This window comes from Crocuta crocuta, unplaced genomic scaffold (assembly GCF_008692635.1).
Source record: "Crocuta crocuta isolate KB4526 unplaced genomic scaffold, BGI_CrCroc_1.0 scaffold556, whole genome shotgun sequence".
In the NCBI taxonomy this organism is placed as follows: domain Eukaryota; kingdom Metazoa; phylum Chordata; class Mammalia; order Carnivora; family Hyaenidae; genus Crocuta; species Crocuta crocuta.
The window spans coordinates 3,109,402-3,128,391 of NW_027527436.1; the positions used below are offsets into that span (position 1 = coordinate 3,109,402).

Genomic DNA, 18,990 nt, shown 5'->3' on the forward strand with positions numbered 1-18,990 from the left:
GAATTTCCAGTCAGCACACCCAAATACTCCTGGTGAAAAAGGGCACCATTGTGAAGAACGGCTGTAGGGAGAGAGGGCTTATTATCACTGCATATGGTAGAAGCCTGCACATCCCAGTTCAGCATCAAGGATACCTCTGGGCTGGACTCTCTGAACCAGCCAGTCTCTGAGTATCCCAATCACACTGCCACTATCAATCAAAGTTAATAATTTATTGAGCACTTAGTATGGGCCAGGTAATTGACAGACATTCTTTCCTGTAACCCTTCCTACCTGGGAAACAGAGGCTCAGTGCTATTAAGGTCTCTCAGGACTAAGTGACTAAGACTTAGGCCTGGTTTCATATGAACCCAAGACCTATGCTATAATGAATATTTAAAAAAAAACAACAACCCAAAACCTGATTTTTAAGTATAAAATTTCCTCTTCATAAAAGTGTAGGGAAAACAAAATGTCTTATCCCTATCCCAGAAATGAGCAGCTGAAATGGCCTTATTAACCATATAAATATATATAAAAATATATGTATCTTATCTTCCATATTCTTATAGAGAAACAAAAAGGGAATTAGAACTTTGTATGTTCAATGATGAACTATGTATTGACATTTTGGGGGCATATGAAGATATTTTTCTTCTCTTGCTTCCCTGACTAGAGTCCACAGAAGACTCTTAACAGGAAGGTACACACATACACATTTCCCACTGATTTATGAATTGGGACTAACACTGGAATTGGAAAGAAATCAGAATAATGATAGCACACACACACTAATGAGCCCAGAAAATGGCAATGAGATCACTACTGCCCTAACCTGGTCAGGTGATAGGACTGTCAAAGTCTTCTAAAAAGGTTTTTTGGTCAGCAGAAAACAAAACAAAACAAAAACAAAAACACCTTGACTTTTCCCTAAGTGCTGACCTAATTCAATAGCTTTCCAATGATAACTTGGAAATAGTCAATAAATAAAATATGCCTTTCTGACTGGCATTCTCTGAAATATATGATTCATCACCTTTCACAATTGGAATACTACATTCATCTCTGAAAAGAACAGTTCTCATTATTTTTTAAATCAAAAAATATTTTAATGTTTATTTATTTTTGAGAGAGAGTCACAGCATGAGTAGGGCAGGGGCAGAGAGAGAGGGAGACATAAAATCCAAAGCAGGCTCCAGCCTCCTAGCTGTCAGCATGGAGCCCAATGAGGGGCTTGAACTCATGAGCCATCAGATCATGACCTGAGCTGAAGTTGGACACTTAGCCGACTGAGCCACCCAGGAGCTCCTTTTTACTTTTCTTAAGATCTGCTCTGGATATATGTCCTTCTGGCTCTAAATTTAAGAAGTATTTTCCCCAACTTTTATAATTGATATTTATTACCTATGGTATAACCAATCTTAAAAATAAATTATTATAAGAGGAAATAAAAATTCTAAAGAGGCAATATTCGCCACGAATATGCCTTTGGGTGAGCCTGTCACCTAGTCAAGTAACAAGAGCACCAGAAAGGGCTGGTGAGGCAGAAGCCACACTTACAAAATGTCCTGATCTTAAGGGTTGTGAGCAGTAGAAAGACTTGCTCTTAAGTGTTGCATAATCTCTTCACATTCCTTGAAGAGCTGCAGGGGAGGGAAGGGAGAGTCTACTACCTGCAGGAGAACTTGGCTGCAGTGCTGCCTCAAGGCATGAGAATAGATTCTTGGCCCTTTCAGCATCAGAACAAGAATCTGTGACAGTAACAACAGATTGGGCCCCTTTCAATATCTTTGGAGTTCAACTGCTCTCACTATTTGGCCACAGAAAGGAGGGGCTGTTCCAGTCTTGTTACCATTACCACCCTAATTATTACATTATACTTTCACAATTTAATCCCTTTACTTGCCTCACTGCCTTTGTGGGGCTAAGTCAGCACCACAGTGAGATGCCTGCCGATGTAGCTAGCAGGGTAGCCTTACTGAGGGCCGCCCAGCTGCCAGCTACGAACACAGCCAGGTGGGCAAGTCCAGAGTGCTAATCTGGACAGTGACATCTCTGTCTTCTGCTCAAAATCCTTGAAAAGTTGCTCTCTCCAATATGGAGTAAAACTGAGCACTATACATCAATGCCAAGAATCACCCTGTGCTTTGCTCTGTTAAGCTTTTGGTAGCATTTCAGCGTCCTAAGGAATCATCAGGCATGGAATTCCGATTGCTCTATTCCAGTTATTGCTCAGTAAATAACTAATGCAGAGCTACTAACATTTAAGCTATATGATTAAAAACAACAACAACAACAACTGTCAGGAAATTGTTTCATAGTTGTTTCATCTTTTGAAAACATACTAAGGACCAAGGAGTTTAACCACTACCTGCCTCTCACCACCCCCTCCCCCAGCCCATCCTAAAAAATATCTTATTCCCTCCAGGCAGGAGACATTTGTAGAGGAATTCACCTCAAGGTACAAATGTTTGAGAACTAAGGCTTAGTAAAATGTTGATAAGATGAAACTCCAGACAGCTTGCTAGTGTCCTGCTCACAGTAGGTTCTCAGTAAATATTTGTTGAGTACAGGGGAGTGGTTTTCATAGTGAGAACCTCTTGCTTATAGAAGCGTACACAGCATTTGTTAATTTATCCCAAAATATTTGCTTATCTTTGTGTAGTTGATTCCAGAGCTATATGAACTGAATAAACAAAATCAAATCACTACCGGTCTGAATTTTTAGATACTCTGTAACATAAATATTCTAACACCTTTGGACAATGGCTAATAAGAACCTAAAGATTTGAAATGGGTTTTCATTCTCAAGTTTTATAATGTTAGTAAGTTAGCTGAAGATATTTTTCAGATGCCCAAGTGGAAAGCAAACCATTGTTTTTACTTCCTCACTTTACCTATGGTTTCACATTTCATTTTATCCTTAAACATTCCATGAGGTAGGTATTAATGCCTTCAATTTATAGATGTGAATAAAGAAAAGAAAGATCCGGTGAAGGATTTCTATAAGAAAACGCTAATATGATATGGCAATGTTGACCCCTAAAACATGAAGACACAGCCATTAAAATATTTAGGTAATTTAGGGTGCCTGCATGGCTCGGCTGGTTAAGCTTCCAACTTCGGCTCAGGTCGTGATCTCGAAGATCAGGAGTTTGAGCCCCGAGTGGGGCTCCGTGCTCAAGGCTCAGCACCTGGAGCTTGCTTCGGATTCTGTGTCTTCCTCTCCCTCTGTTCCTCATCCACTCACTCTCTGTCTTTCTCTCAAAAATAAATAAATATTTTTAAAACTGTAAATGCCTGATCTAAAAAAAAACAAAACTATTTAGGTAATCCATATGTACTCCATACTAACCTGGCTTGTGTTCTTCAGTTATAACTATAAAAGGTTGTGAAAAAGTTAGGCTTAAATATCTACTCTATTATCTAAGAGTTATGGTGTTTTGAAAAATTGCAAATAGCCAGAAATTAAAGAAGCCATGTAACAGACAACACAGAAGTAAGGGAGGTTGTACAACCCTTTCCACTAAGGACCTTTACGGAAATCTTCAGAGCAACTAACAGAGAAGATTGCCCTCCCAGCTGCTCGAGGAGGAAAAAAAAGAAAAAGAAAGAAAGAAAAGGTGGGAGATTATGTACACATAAAGGGTTTCATGATCACCTCTTGTTAAAATATTTAGAAGGATTAGAATTTAACAAATATAATCTCATTTGCAATTTAAAAATCAGTACATAACAAAGTTACTAAACAGATATCACCTATGTCCAAGAAAGGGCCCTTAACAGACAATGGTCAGTCATGGGTGGCAAATGGGCAGCAACATGGTATACAGCGGTGGTTCTTAAACTCGGGTGAGCATCAGAATCACCTGGCAGATTCCTGGGCTCGCCCTCAGAGATTCCGATTGAGGTAATCTGGGATAAAGCTTTCTTTCTTCTTCTTCTTTTTTTTTTTTTTTTAATGTTTCATTCATTTCTGAGAGAGAGAGACAGCGTGAGCAGGGGAGAGTCAGAGAGAGAAGGAGACACAGAATCTGAAGCAGGCTCCAGGCTCTGAGCTGGCTGTCAGCACAGAGCCCAACGCGGGGCTCGAACCCGCGAACCGTGAGATCATGACCTGAGCCGAAGTCGGACGCCCAACCAACTGAGCCACCCAGGCGCCCCAGGATAAAGCTTTTTAAATAATTCCCAGGTGGTGATATCACTGGTCCACTGNGAAGTCGGACGCCCAACCGACTGAGCCACCCAGGCGCCCCAGGATAAAGCTTTTTAAATAATTCCCAGGTGGTGATATCACTGGTCCACTGGCTGTACTCTGAGAAACCATTCATTTATAGAACACAGCGCAGGAGAGGGCAATGATTTCTAACCCTGGTTTTACTTAAACATTAAGTAGGAAACTTTCAGAAGTTCTTCCTTTGCCCTGGCCATACCCAACGTCAGTTAATTCAGAATTTGGGGATATGAGCCCTGGCATCAATATGATTTCAGTCCCCAGATGATTCCAGTGAGCTGGCAAAGATGAGAACCACTGATACATGGGAAAACATACACATATCCAAACAATGGTTGTTAAGAAGATAACATTTTGGGGGCACCCGGGTGGCTCGATCAGTTAAGCATCTGACTCCTGATTTCATCTCAGGTCACCATCTCACAGTTTCTGAGATTGAGAGCTGTGCTGGGCTCCATGCTGACAGCATGAGGCCTATTTGGGATTCTCTCTCTCCCTCCTCTCTGCCCCTCCCCACTCTTGTTCTCTCTCTATCTCTCTCAAAATAAATAAATAAACATTTAAAAAATAAAATATTTTGTAAACCACTGAGAATAGAATTACTGATGAGCTAAGGATCCTCAACAATTATTCTTTCTTGGGGCGCCTGGGTGGCTCAGTCGGTTAAGCGTCCGACTTCGGCTCAGGTCATGATCTCACAGTTCATGGGTTCGAGCCCCGCGTTGGGCTCTGTGCTGACAGCTAGCTCAGAGCCTGGAGCCTGCTTCAGATTCTGTGTCTCCCTCTCTCGCTGACCCTCCCCTGCTCAGGCAGTCTCTATCTCTCTCAAAAATAAATAAAACATTTAAAAAATTAAAAAAAAAAACAATTATTCTTTCTTTCCCCTATTTTCTTCATAAGTGGATCTAAAAAAGTGAAAATTCTAATTTCCTGTAAGAATATATATCTATAGCTTTTAACATGAGTGGAGCTCTGTATTTGTGGATTACTGGTTTAAATGAGCACATACAAATTCCAGCCGTATTTTCCTACAATTATGTTGTTATTTATAAACCTGAAAAATCTATGACGGTTTGGGTGTTTCTTACATATGTTGGAGGTGTCTTTTATAATTAGGTATAATTTGGAAGACTTGTCTACAAATTCCTTAAAAAGGTAAGGAAAGTATATCCAACCAAAGGGAAAGAAGGAAGGTAGTAGACAGTCAAATTTGTGTAGACTAGTGGTTCTCAAAGCCTGGATCCTGGACCAGCAGCATCTGCAGCACCTGGGAATTTGTTAGAAATATAAATTCTTGGGGGGAGCCTGGGGGGCTCAGTCGGTTAAGCATCCGACTTTGGCTCAGGTCATGATCTCATGGTTCATGGGTTCAAGCCCCGCGTCGGGCTCTGTGCTGACAGCTAGCTTAGAGCCTGGAGCCTGCTTCAGATTCTGTGTCTCCCTCTCTCTCTGACCCTCCCCTGCTCATGCTCTTTCTCTCTCTCTCTCTCAGAAATAAATAAAACATTAAAAATTTTTTTTAAATTTGAAATAGAAATTCTTGGGCTTCTACTCCAGATGTAACTAGTCAGAAATTCTGAGGGTAGGACTGGTGATCTGCATTTTAACAAAATTTCAAGGCAATTTTATGCATACTCAAGTTTTATTATTTCCATCCGGGGAAAGAACCGAGGAGGTAAAAACACTACTGATCCAAGATGTACTTATTTACTTGCTACACAGACCCACATTGCCCTGATAATAGCCATGCTTTTTAACCCAACCCATAGCTTAATATCATTCCATCATTAGAGGTTAATAGTGAACTTTTAGGGGGCCTATTCGGGGGAGTTTATTCTATGAACCCTCCACAAGCTACTGTAATCTATTTCTATTTTGTACTCAGGATAGAATTGAGACTGTAAAACTTGATTAATAAGGACAAGAACTAAGAAAAACCAGCCAACCAACCATCACGTGAGGCTGGAAGAGAGTAGGGTGTTCCCAGGTGCAACACTAACCTTGAATCGTCCTCTTGAAGAACGCCTTGCAGGCTTCACATGATGCTACCCCGTAGTGGTACCCAGAAGCAATGTCGCCACACACTAAACACAGTCTCTTGGGCATCGAGTTGAGCATGTATTCACACTTGGTCTGGGGATCTTCAACAATGGTGCTGGAGCAGTCATCATACAGTTTCCGGACAGGCCCACTACCTCCAAGGATAGGAGCAGAGGGGTAGAGAGGTGGCGAGTCAAGTCCGTTCTGATGGCCATTCATGGTTGAACTGTAGCTCCCGCTGGCGTCGGAGGAGCCCCCTGGGCTGTGGTGGTTGACGCTGTCCGTCAGGGAGGCCGGGCTGGAGGGTTCCGTCTTGATGAAGGACGAACAGCTGGAATCAATGTGTCGATCTTTGTTTGACATTCTGCAGAGAAGCCTGAGATGTAGGGAGATACAAATGGAGAGAGAGAGAGAAAAAAAAAGAAGAGAATGTTAAACACAGGAACTATAAGAGGTAGAAACTAAGAGAAGATGAAAAAATACAGAGACAAAGTAAAAGGGAAGGATGAAAGGAGGAAAAAAAATAGAAGAATTCATATGTTAAAGACATTGCTCTTTGACAGCACTGCCTACGAGCTGGGACTACACATCATTCATTCCCTAGTCAATATCTCTTGTTCTACAAGAAGGTAATCAGCATAAGGGCATGACAGGGTTACATCAAAGTGCCCAGACAGGCCATAAACAAAACCTCTAACGGGTCCGAGTCCTTTTATTTTACCTTTCTCCTGGAGAACCACTGTCAATACTCTAGATTCTAAATTTGCTGTGGAAGAGGAGTGATTTAAGAGTCTGTATCATTTCCAAAATTGGATTTATCCTCACTCTACTTTTCGCTTCCATGTTCCCATGCTGCAATCATTTTATTATGAGCAGAATCAAACTTTTATTTTCAAGACCGAACAGATGATTCCTCAGCTCCGTAATTACAATTTGTCAACATGCTTCCATAAGCATAACTGTGTTTTTTATTGATCTAAGACACATAGGGAATATATCCTCAATCACTTTGCTTCTTTATTTAAATCGCTCTATTTCATAGCCATTTAGCAAGAGAGAAAGACATCAAGTATAAAATTCTAGCCAAGATGTAAGGATGATTTCCTGGAGGCCAGAAAACTTGGTGAAATGATCACCAACACGGATTAATAAATATGTGCAGGTGTTTCTGTGTGCGATTTGCCACCGCTTAAGATGAATCAAGAAAAGCCATTTGAGCCTTCAGTACACCTGTGAGTCCATAAATCTGATACTTTGTATTATATTCAGCAAACTAGGAATGTATCAAATTTTGTCATGAAAAATGAGATTTGGGATGTTCCCTTCCCCACCCCACCCCCTTCTTTTGGTCTTTTAACATCATATCTCCTAAAAGAAAATATGGTGAGGCATCTAATCTGATAAATTCTCTCTCTTATCTAGAGGAAAGATACTTCCCCTCGTTCTTTGTTGGACCCATAAAGGATTACATTTCTGAAAAGGTAATTAGATGAGAAGATATAATTGGTCCTATTTTCATTCCGATTAGCCATAGTGCAAAACCCCTTTTAGCAAAGTCGCTAAGAACGTTTTGAGAGCCTGCTATAGAAAGAAGAGGTGACAGTTGAGAAGGGACTAAGCTAATTGCTTCCCAGTGGAAAGTTGATTTATAGGAATCCCACAGGGTAATGGTCATTCACTGGAATTTGGGGGAGTAGTCACAGTATAACCAAAGGGATGCAATTACCTCCTCCACTATAAATCTAATGATATCTCATCACTGCCTAAATTTCATGTTCTTCTCTGGGCCCCCCTTCCCCCACAGTTGTGTTACTTTAAAATAGAGAAAAATATAAAATCTCCTATCGGGAAATCTTCATTGCTCCTAGAAGTCAGTCTTCAGAGCAGAGCATTAAGAGCAAACATTTGCCTCTTAAGTACATTGCACGCTGGAAATTCTGTTCTGCTTTCTAAAGGAAAACGGTATCAGGAGGTGAAGAAAGCAAACAGGAAGAAGAAATCCACAAAAATATCTTCTCGCTTTCGCCCACCCACCTGTGTTGTCCTTTCCTCAAGAGCTAGCGAGAGAAAAAATACCCCCCTCGCCAGCCTGAACTACGGCATCCTCTACCTTCAGCATCTGTTGCTTTGTACCCGTCACTGTTAATGAGCGCTGTAATTAACAGATCGCTCTTCTTGTCTCCCTGCTTGCACTCTGGGCTAAGCACTTTTCCTCGAGTCAACGTTTGAAAGAAAGCGGGTCGGCACTGACTTACAGCAGCCCTGTGAATTCCTTTTAATTTAGAGCACTTACCCCACCACTTCACTTATTACCTTATAATTACTGGACTGCTCGCACATACATTATGATCTGGGACGAGAGTTAGAAGTTATTAGGGTACTAAAACATGGTTGCTCCCCTTTCCTCTCTCTGGCACTGAATTTCTCACAGCTATGACAATTAACTCTTTCACCATCTGCCCTTAGGGCACCATTTCTTTTCTCCCCCTCTTCCCCCCATCCGTTTTCCAGAGGAGAGCAGTTTGATTACAGACTATACCAAGTCTTCTCCAGGCCCTCTTTTTGGCCTTTTTTCTTGTATCATCTATGGTTAATTTCACCCCAATTTTCTTGCCCTCAGGCTCTTTCTCATGGACTTCTGAAATCTGCAGACGCTTGATTAAGAAACAAGGCCAGAGGCACCTGGGTGGCTCAGCCAGTTAAGCGTCTGATCTCAGCTCAGGTAATTATCTCACAGTTTGTGAGTTTGAGCCCCACATCGGGCTTGCTGCCGTCAGCACAGAGCCTGGTTTAGATCCTCTCTCTGTCTCTCTCTGCCCCTTCCCCACTCGAGGTTGAGCGCGCCCTCTCTCTCTCAAAAATAAACAAACATTAAGGGGAAAAAAAAGAAAAAAAAAAAACAAGGCCAGGAACTGCTTTCCCGTTTATGGAACAGTTATTTGCTAAGTCATCAAATGTTTATGTGTCAAATGCATGTTGTTAAAGCCCCTGAAAAATAGGGAGTCTCCAGCCAGCTGTCTGGTCCAAAATCTCAACCCATAACTTTGCAATTACCTGCACGGAAGCAAGGAGATTAGGAAGTTAAGTTGCCAGGGAAGTCTCTGGACAGTGGCAATATCTTCTCCCACATAACGTCTGGCTACTGCAGCTGTGAATGAAACTGAGCAAACTGGATTTGTGCCTTAGGTTGGGTCTGTTTCTTTTCAGACAATGAGCTCCTTCCTTAATTAATACCTTTTGCCCAGTGGAAGTCAGAGCTGCCATTTATCAAGTGCTTATTATGTGGCAGGCACCGGCCCAAGCACCTTACTAATATCACCTCATTTAAGCCTCAGGACAACCTTATGAGGGAGATATACATCTTCAGGAAACAGCCTCCGATACCACACAATTTCCTGAAAGTCAGAAGCTAGGAAATAGAAATTCTAGGATTTGAACTCTGGTCTGATGCCAAAGTTCAGTGCAAAAATGTCTTGAAGTTGGGGAGACTGGATGGCTCATTGGGTTGAGCATCTGACTTCTGATTTTGGCTCAGGTCATGATCCCAGAGTTGTGGGATCAAGCCCTGCATCAGGCTCCATGCTTAGCATGGAGCCTGCTTGAGATTCTTTCTCTCCCTCTCTCTCTGCCCCTCCCTTGCTGTCCCTCTCTAACAAATAAAAAACAAAAATAAAGACAAAGAAATGTCTTGAAGCCAACAGAGAGTAATTCTTCAAGGTGTTCATTGATTTTTTTTTTTTTAAAGCCAAGCAAGCAGGGGTAGGAAGTGGCGCACATGGAGACCTACTATGCCCACAGCTCACCTAGGAGGGGATGCGGCTGTGATGGCCACCCCACCAGCTGCAGGCCTGCCATAGTCGAGTCACAATCTCCAGTGTTGGGAGTGACACCTCAACAGAATCTCTGAAAGAACACAGTTGTCTCCTAATTACTACTTAGCTCATTACACCAAACGCTTCCTAGACACCATTACATTATACCCTAAAACTACAGCGGGTCTTAATTCTCTTCCTCTCTGTCTCTGAAATTCTACAGCTCTATTATTCAAGCCTGAAATATTCACAACTATCTATAAATTCAATTGTCAGCTGGTGGGTTTTATTCTAGACTTGACTTCAATCTAAAATTAGAGGCACTAAAATTCACATTAACTCTAAGAGGAATGTAGCGAATAAGACTTTATTTCAAAAGAACACCTTTTTGTCAGAAAGAGCCATTTTCAAGATGATGGCTTTATCTGTAACCAAAGAGAATAAGCCCAATTCCACACTTTGCTGTTAATGCAGGAATTTTAGGTCACATTGGATTAATAAAAATCTAAATTTAGTTAAGAATTATGAATAGAAATAACATGCATAGAAAAATGTGGGAAATATTTATTTTAAAGCCTCAGTGCAGTTGCTTTTATTTTATTATTTTAAGAGAGACGATGCGAAGCACAAGGGAGCGAGATGAGATTTTCCAAAAGGCTTCCAGTTTATTCCCTGAGAATAAACTGGAGGGAGAAATAGCTATGTCAAGACTAACATTGTGTTTCTGTGTAAGAAACTAAAATTTGAGAGATTTAACAACCTTCCTGATGCCTGGGTAATTCCAGTCCTTTATAAGGCATTTTTAATACGGTTTGCGATATAGTCTCAATAATTCTTTTTTATTTTTTTAGTTTATTTATTTATTTATTTTGAGAAAAAGAGAGAGAGAGCAAGCAGGGGAGGGGCAGAGAGAGAGGAAGAGAGAATCCCAAGCAGGCTCTGTCTTGTTAGTGCAGAGCCTGACACAAGGCTCGATCCCACAAACGGTGAGATAATGTAATGACCTGAGCTGAAATCAAGAGTGGGATGCTTAACAGACTGACCCACCCAGGCGGCGCTAGTCTCGATAATTCTGATGAACACTCTTCCAAAAGGACCTTGCTGCCACACCATACCCAGGAATCAGCAAGGGTACCATTTACCTTTGGTGCTAGATACTAATGATCAGACAAGTGCAACTTCTTATTTGCTGGACTATTTCAAAGTGCAATTTTTGAAAGTTAATTAAGTGTGTTAGATGTGTGCATGTATAGAGAGAAAGAAAGAATAAGAATCAATTAAACTGGTTGCTGTAGGGGGAAACAAGAAGATAATCTGTAAGTTAATATGCAATTTATATTATAATTATCGAGCTTAATTGTTTTCAGAGATCCTACCTAGATACAGGTAAATGTGCAACCTTGAGTGAATTGCCATGAATTAGAATTTCCACATGCATTCACGGAAACTTGGCGAATACTTTTGTTACACGCTGGTATAACATAGTCATAGTCCCATAGTCATATACAATATACACCTTTCATCAACAGATAAGTTCTTACACAGCTGTATTTCATCCTTTAAATTTTACACAAACTCAGAATTATTTGATAATTTATTTCCCTACTTAAAAAAAATGGGGGGGCGCCTGGGTGGCTCAGCCGGTTAAGCGTCTGACTTCAGCTCAGGTCATGATCTCACAATTTGTGGGTTCAAGCCCCGCATCGGGCTCTGTGCTGACAGCTAGCTGAAAGACTGGAGCCTGCTTCGGATTCTGTATCTCTCTCTCTCTCTGACCTCCCCTGCTCACGCTGTCCCTCTCTCTCTCTCTCTCAGAAATAAATAAAACATTAAAAAATTTTACTTTCTAAAATAAAAATGGTGGGTGAAATGTTCATAAAGAACATATTTTGTGCAGGTTTTCTCTGGATTTACTGGCTGTTATACTAAGACCAGATTTTTTGGGAAACTTTTATTATACCACTACCAAGGATAGACACTTTAATAAGCTGAATAAATGCCAACTAAAGAAGTCACTATTTTATTTTCTTCCTTGTCATCCTTAAGAGCCCCAAAAGGTACTCATCTTCATTATAAAGTCCACTTTATCAATTTATATCCAAACATTTTAGGTAAGCACACTGAAGCCAGCAAGCTCACAATACAAGTTCACAAATGCAAGAGAGAAATAAGATGGTGTCCTGAGCTTTCTTACTGAATCACAGAATTTCAGGGTTGGAAAGGAAGGTTTTCAAATCCTGACACCGAATCACTACCTATTCAAAATAGGCATGAATCTATGAGGACTGGTCAGTTTTCTACCTTCTGAAAACACCAGATTAAATATTTAAGTATTTTTATTTAAATTTAAAAAAATAAAATATAAAACTATATGTTTTGTTTTGTTTTGTTTTAATGTACTTAGAAGAAAACTTCCAAGACTTTTGCTAACCTCCTCGAGAGTCCTGAGTTTCAGAGCTCATGACCTCAGCAACTCCCTTAGCAGCCAGTTACAACTTCAAGCATCCTACTTTACAATGAGCTTATTTTTTCTTTTCCTGCTTCAACTAATTGCACTCTCGTAAAGTGGCAAAATGTGAATCACTTAGTAACAAAATGGGCACCAGCTGCTATTGTCAGAGAATGGTGATGCTGAAGAAAGGGAAAGCAAGCGAATGAAGTGTCATGTCAGAAATCAACGGTGCAACGTGTGATTTGAGAAAACATGACTACTTTACAGAGACAGGGTGTCATTACGGCATCACAGTAATACGATGCTTTGACAACTACTGGGTCTAACATATCATCATTGCATTAAGGTACACTGGCTTAGTTGGGAAAGGAAAAGAAAGGATTTTTTCTTTTAATAAGAAATATCTTAAGGTCCGCCTGGTTAACCTAACGAAAAGAGATCATTAACTGAAAGGAAGAATTGTAAATCCTGACCCACAATCCTCAGAAAGATTAAAACACACACACACACACACACACACACACACACACACACTCCTCTGTAATTTTAGGCCTTCTTTAATAGAAACCTTGAGACCCATCTAATGAAACAGATTTCTGCATAACAGGATCACATCATCTAGTAATGGTGATTCTTGGAACAAATAACTTGTGCATTTAGTCTGAAAGAACTTACTCCATCGAGAATAAGAGTAAGCAAATAGCTCACTGTGAAGTCCGTGCTTAAAACACTGATAAGAGGTGTGGCTGAGCAGCGTGGGGACAGGAAGCCAGCTCCCTAAAATACGATCAGGGCCTCCTTTGAAGCTGAAAGCCCTCCTAATTCTGTAAAAGGCTGTACACAACACCAAGAAAGAAAGGGGCGGAGGTTCAGACAGTAAAGGAGAGACTTTTAATTCATTTCTGGACACTCATTGAAAAGAAAGCACACCATTAAATAAAATCTTGGAAAGAAGAAAAAAGACGCCTGTGAAAATAACTGCATCCCTCGTGACAAAACCAATACCTAGAAGGATCTCACTGAAATCCCACTGGCTTTTGGGGTGCTAGCCTCCCATGACCTCTCTGATTCAATTTTGATGTAACATCACCTTGGACTGGCCATCCTGGTTTAAGCACTGACACCCCACGTCCTGGGAACCCCGCAGTCCCAGGTGAGCCAGGATGGTTGGCCACACAGCCAGACGGGGCTACAGAACTTCATACCTCCACCCGTGTTCTACAGAAAACAAGGGAAGGGAAATGGAGAAAATTCAACTTCAGCAATGAAGGCGGAGAAAGCCAGTTAGGGAAATGCCCCAATAAGGGTGTGCAGCCTGACACGCCTGGGGTGTTGTAGGCACGTGTGTTAGAAAATAACTGTAAATACACCAGCATCCCATCTCAGTGGGCCCCGTGCAAGGTGGAGGCCTCTGCCGATCACCTTGTTAAGTTATCCGGACTATTTTAGATGTAGGAAATTGCAGTAGCTTCAATTTGTATTGCCAGGTGATTTCTGGTGCTTCCTGGTTGATAAAGTTTATTAATGGGAAAAGAAATGGTCCTGTGATATCACAATGTGTTGCACATTATGACTGTTGACAGTTGCTGTATTTAAGGATTCGATCTGATGCAGAGGCGCTTAGTAGTGTAATTTATCCTTAGCTTGTTTTCTTGGACCTATTGCAATCTAGGGGTGAACATCCCTTGTTTATAGCTCTGAATACAGTAAGTGAGCTACAGGCAAATCAATAAAACTGTTAAATGCATAATAATGCTGGGTAATTGCATACATGATGTTTTGCATAATTAACCGTCTGAGCTTTTCTTTAATATAATGGGCACTCATGTAATATAGAGTAGCTATAAGTCTATAAAATATACACAGTTTATATGAACCATGATTCTGCTTAAAACTCAGGCTAATCATCTACATCGGCTTTGAAGGGAGAGCTCTCCTCCACTGCCAAGTCCAAATCAATTCTTATGACATTACTTTATAACTAACATGATATTTAACTGATGATGGCTATTAGCTATCATACAGATTGCATTCAAGAAGTGTAACTGTAGGGGGAAAATACCATTTAGTTTAAACAAACTTCTGCCGTGTAATCAATATTATTGAGGCAAATTAAGTGTTTTAACAAGTGTGTATATTTACCCTAATGCAGCTTAATTAACTATATCCTCACAACTGCCCAACTCCACGCCACCTATGGATGTTAAGACAGAATCTCAAGAAATGCCTCGTCAGAAATTCAAATATACAACAAGCACAACAGAAGCACAAACGAGGACAACTCAGACCCCTGAGAATACTCCTTACCTTACGCAAGTTACACTCCTGCGACCAAAAGCCCTAAGGACCAGAAGGGCCTTCGAATAGTGTCCTCTACTGTCAACCCACTTGGGTAGCAAACACTCAAGTGGTGACCAGGTCACTAATCCCAGGGCACAGGGAAAGAGCTCTGGGCAGGAGGTGAGGGCCACTGCTAGAAAGAAAGGTGAGTATGGGGTAAAAAACTACATGAGATAAATCATCAAAATGAAGCTTACGATATATGCTGAATATAACATTTATTCGGTCTTAGAGATTTACTACACCCTGAGCAGACCTCCTCTGCAGTAAGCTTTCCAGAGAAAAGAAATAGTCTCCTACTTCTACAAATCTCTGGTCTTTCAAACAGAAATATGGATCAATAAAGTTTGCTTGTGTTCAGACAATTCCGTTTTCCAACAGTCAAGAAGGACACTGAAGAGAAAAAGCAGACAAAACAGGAGGGGACTGACAGCTAAATGGAGGCCTTCTCCCGACTAGAGGAGAAATAAACAGACATTCAACTCATAGAAAGTCTATGCACTGATGTTTACAAATTACAATCGAATATAGATGCTTTACACACACACACTCCAGTGATGGAGTTCACAAATCAAATCCAGGTCAATGAAAGCTCAGCCTGACTGAATTTCCCTTTGCTGTTCTCTGCTACACTAAAACAGGAAATAGGAACGCTATCAGGAGTTGATGCAAGAAATATTGAGATCATGGTATTGATGTCACTCTTTACTCATTACGAAAATGTTTTGCAAAAGCAATTACAATGACCAATAAACCCACTGCCTCCACAAAGACAGGCCAGTTCACTTGCAGCGGAACTCGAAAACATACCCGAAACTGGGTGAGTCGCAATGGTGAGAAAATCCAAATGCTGAGAAGGAATCATTGTCGAAATAAAGGTTGCGGTGAGCGCCCATGAACGTGTCTCCATTAGCGGGAGATTCACAGCGCAACCAGAGATAATAAACTACACCATTCCCTCTTGGACAAGTGGTTAAACTATATTTATACTTTTAACTTAACAGCTGAGTCTACAGGAGTTAACATCTGGATGCAAATGCAGCTGGTCTTGGGTAATCTATGACAGCAGCAGAGGTTATGATTATATTCCGTTGGTACCAGGTGTTGTTTAGCTGAAGCGGGAGAGTGGGGGGAGGCAGGGAGACGCGGAAATCGCTAATTATTAATCCTAAATCTTCCTCGGTCCTCCTTTTTTAAACATTTCAATGAGCTAGCCGCTTGATGAGACAGTGAAGCTAAAAACAAGGACACCGTTCGCAGGTAAGGGGCAATAACATACATACACACATATATTTAATTCAAGCCACGGAAACGATGCCGATTTTGTTCTGTGGCAGAATGGGTTTTGTAAAAAGGGATCATGCAGCAGTGAGAGGCATTCGGCGAAGCCGGAGGAAATCCATCAGCGAGCCCAGAGCCCAGATAGGAAGGACTTGCTGGGTGTCTGTCATTCACAGGTCCAAATACAAACATGCAGAGAAACATACCTAAATTGTCTTAGCAATTCTGAAAAACGGATTTAAAATTTTTTTAAAATTGTTTAACATTTATTCATTTTTGAGACAGAGAGACGGGGTGTGGGCGGAGGAGGGGCACAGAGAGAGGGAGACACAGAATCCGAAGCAGGCTCCGAGCTGTCAGCACAGAGCCCGACGCGGGGCTCGAACTCTCAAGCCTGAGATCACGACCTTAGCTGAAGTCGGACGCTCAGCCAACTGAGCCACCCAGGCACCTCTATAAACATTTTTTTTCAAAGTACACCAGAGTTCCCACAGCTTGCGTGTCTTCTTTCCCCTGTCTCAGGAAACCGTGCTTTATGTGGCACTTGAAGACGTCTGCAGGAAACCTGGGTTCCAGCTCCAGGTCTGCAACCGCGTCACCTGAGACACGTCACTGCTCCACTCTGACCTTCAGTGTCTTCACTTGCTAAATAAGAGTGTTCGCCTACCTGTTTTCTTAAGTAACTTCCGCCATTTTGTAAAACTCGTATTTTACTCAAATAAAAACCACCCTGGCCCGTAACTCAGATTAGAGCTGAGAGGATGGCTACCGAACGAATGCACGCTCCCTATACTTCCGTTTCTTTGGCCGCTGCTGCGCTCAGATGCCACGCAAGCCCATGGCATCGTGTGGGCTCGCATGCGCGTGCGCGTTGCAGGAGAAGCCATCATCCCAGACACAGCTTGCTACGTAACAGTGAAACTGCAGCAGCAACATTCAACTGAGGAATCATTCCCAGTGGGCTCTAAAAGGTCAAATAGAGCGGTGATAATTTGGGGGGAGCTGGGGAACAGGACTCTTGGTTTTTCCCAGAATTGGTTCTCTCTTTTGCTCATTACATTTTTGGTGGGAGGCGTTGGCGGAAAGGGGCAATTCCCTGCAATCAGAGTTTAAGTGAATGTTTGTCCCAGTGTGTGACACCACGCTGTCAGCAAGCAGCAGGGCGCCGCAGAGTTGTTACTACATTTGATTTGACTGCCAGTAGGAAGCTTCATTTCTACCAACTGTTAGTTGCTAGCTCAAAGAGTCTTCTCTTCATTTCTGGAGTGATTTTTTCCCTCTCTTCGATTTTCTTTGCCTTGATACGCGGCAAGCCCAAATGCCACGTGGATTTCTAAGGGAAAACCTGAGTACTTGTCTCCTGAGCTGGAGACGGGAGGAGCTGGATGGACCGGGCCCGTGCAATTTATTCAATATTTCTAGTCTCTCATTTGGAGTCTGCATTTTAATTCTGATTTCCTAGCTCATCACAAGGTCAATACAGACACAGCAATACCTGTTCTGCCACACTGTGGTCACATCTTTTTACTTGGTGGGGTTTATTTTAGCCAGTGGAGCAGAAATTTCTACAGCCTTTATTAACCAAAAAAAAAAAAAAAAGAAAGAAAGAAAGAAAGAAAATAAAGTGTTGACATCCACCTTCTCATGTAATTTTGTTGAAATAACTATTTTTGGTGACTGCTTCTGATGATTTCTATAATTATTCTTATTTGGTAACTTTAGCACATGAGAGCCTCTCCCCTTAAAAATAACAAAATAATGATTTAGGTAATTATGATTCTCAAATAGTGCCTCTGACAACAGCTTCTGACAATTAAAAGCATCTTTAGAAACAACAAAAGCATACGTAGGAGTAACAAGGGTAGGGAAAAAAAAAAGAACAAGAAAAATCCCTCAGAGATATTACGAAAATTCAGGCTGAATGGAAAAGTAATTAACACTAAAGAGCTAAAACTGTAATTAAGAAAATTTTCATTAAGGGGAGGCAGGTGAGTCTGCTTTTCTAAAAATGACAAGGTGCTGTGTAAAAATAAAATAGAAGCAGGTTTCGGTGAGTGGAGCAGGAAAGCCATGTCTTTAACCAGATCAAATTCTCGAAATTGGCTGTCAAGACAGGATTGTTGTGATTTATACCCGTCTATCAAGTGCACGAACGGGAGAGACAGAGAGAACAGAGGCAAGCTGCTGTCGCTTCCATTCGCAAAGAACTTTTAATTTCCACAGCACCATCTGTTACCAAATCTAATTCACATTCCCCCTAATCTGGTTTAGTTCCATAATACTAATTCTTCCCCAACCCCTATGAACACAACCACTAAAAAAAAAAAAAAAAAAAAAGCTTTGGTTCTTGGTGAGTGAGAAATTGAATATTATAGAGTTAAGGTGTTAAGGCTCCAGTGACTTAAGCAAAGCATGCTCTTCTCCATTAAAATGTATTCCTGGTAAAGGGATTTGTTTTCAGCCAATGCAGAGATATGAAATTGTTCATATTTGGGGTAAAAAAAATGCTGATATAAAAGTAGGCCGGGGACATGAAAGCAGAGGTTGTCATAAAATACAATTGTTGTCAAGTTTAGTCACTTTCAGAACTGGCTATAAAATCACTTTGTCATGGTTTTCACGTAGGGAAAGCCTGAAATTGTATTTTTGTTAAGGAAACTCGAGAGAGTGATGTACATATATTCAGAAAGAGAAGAGCAGGGCAGGGGAAACACCTATGAGAAATGGAAATGGAAAAAAAATCATATATAATTTAAAATAAAGAGATGTCTGTTGGTAAATACACATTCACCTCCCTCGATCTAAGATTCTATTAGCACATACTTTTGATTCACCATCATTTTCACTCTCAG

General features: G+C 41.1%; 1 protein-coding gene across 2 annotated transcripts in view; it reads right to left on the bottom strand.

The window, feature by feature from the left end:
- The window catches only part of ESRRG (estrogen related receptor gamma), a 229,193-nt gene that overhangs the window by 175,868 nt on the left and 34,335 nt on the right, over window positions 1-18,990 (bottom strand). For both annotated transcript variants that reach the window (XM_077759692.1, XM_077759683.1), the window contains exon 2: window positions 6,214-6,629. In XM_077759692.1, the coding sequence (XP_077615818.1) occupies window positions 6,214-6,629 (416 nt within the window). The remainder of the gene's footprint in view (window positions 1-6,213; window positions 6,630-18,990) is intronic.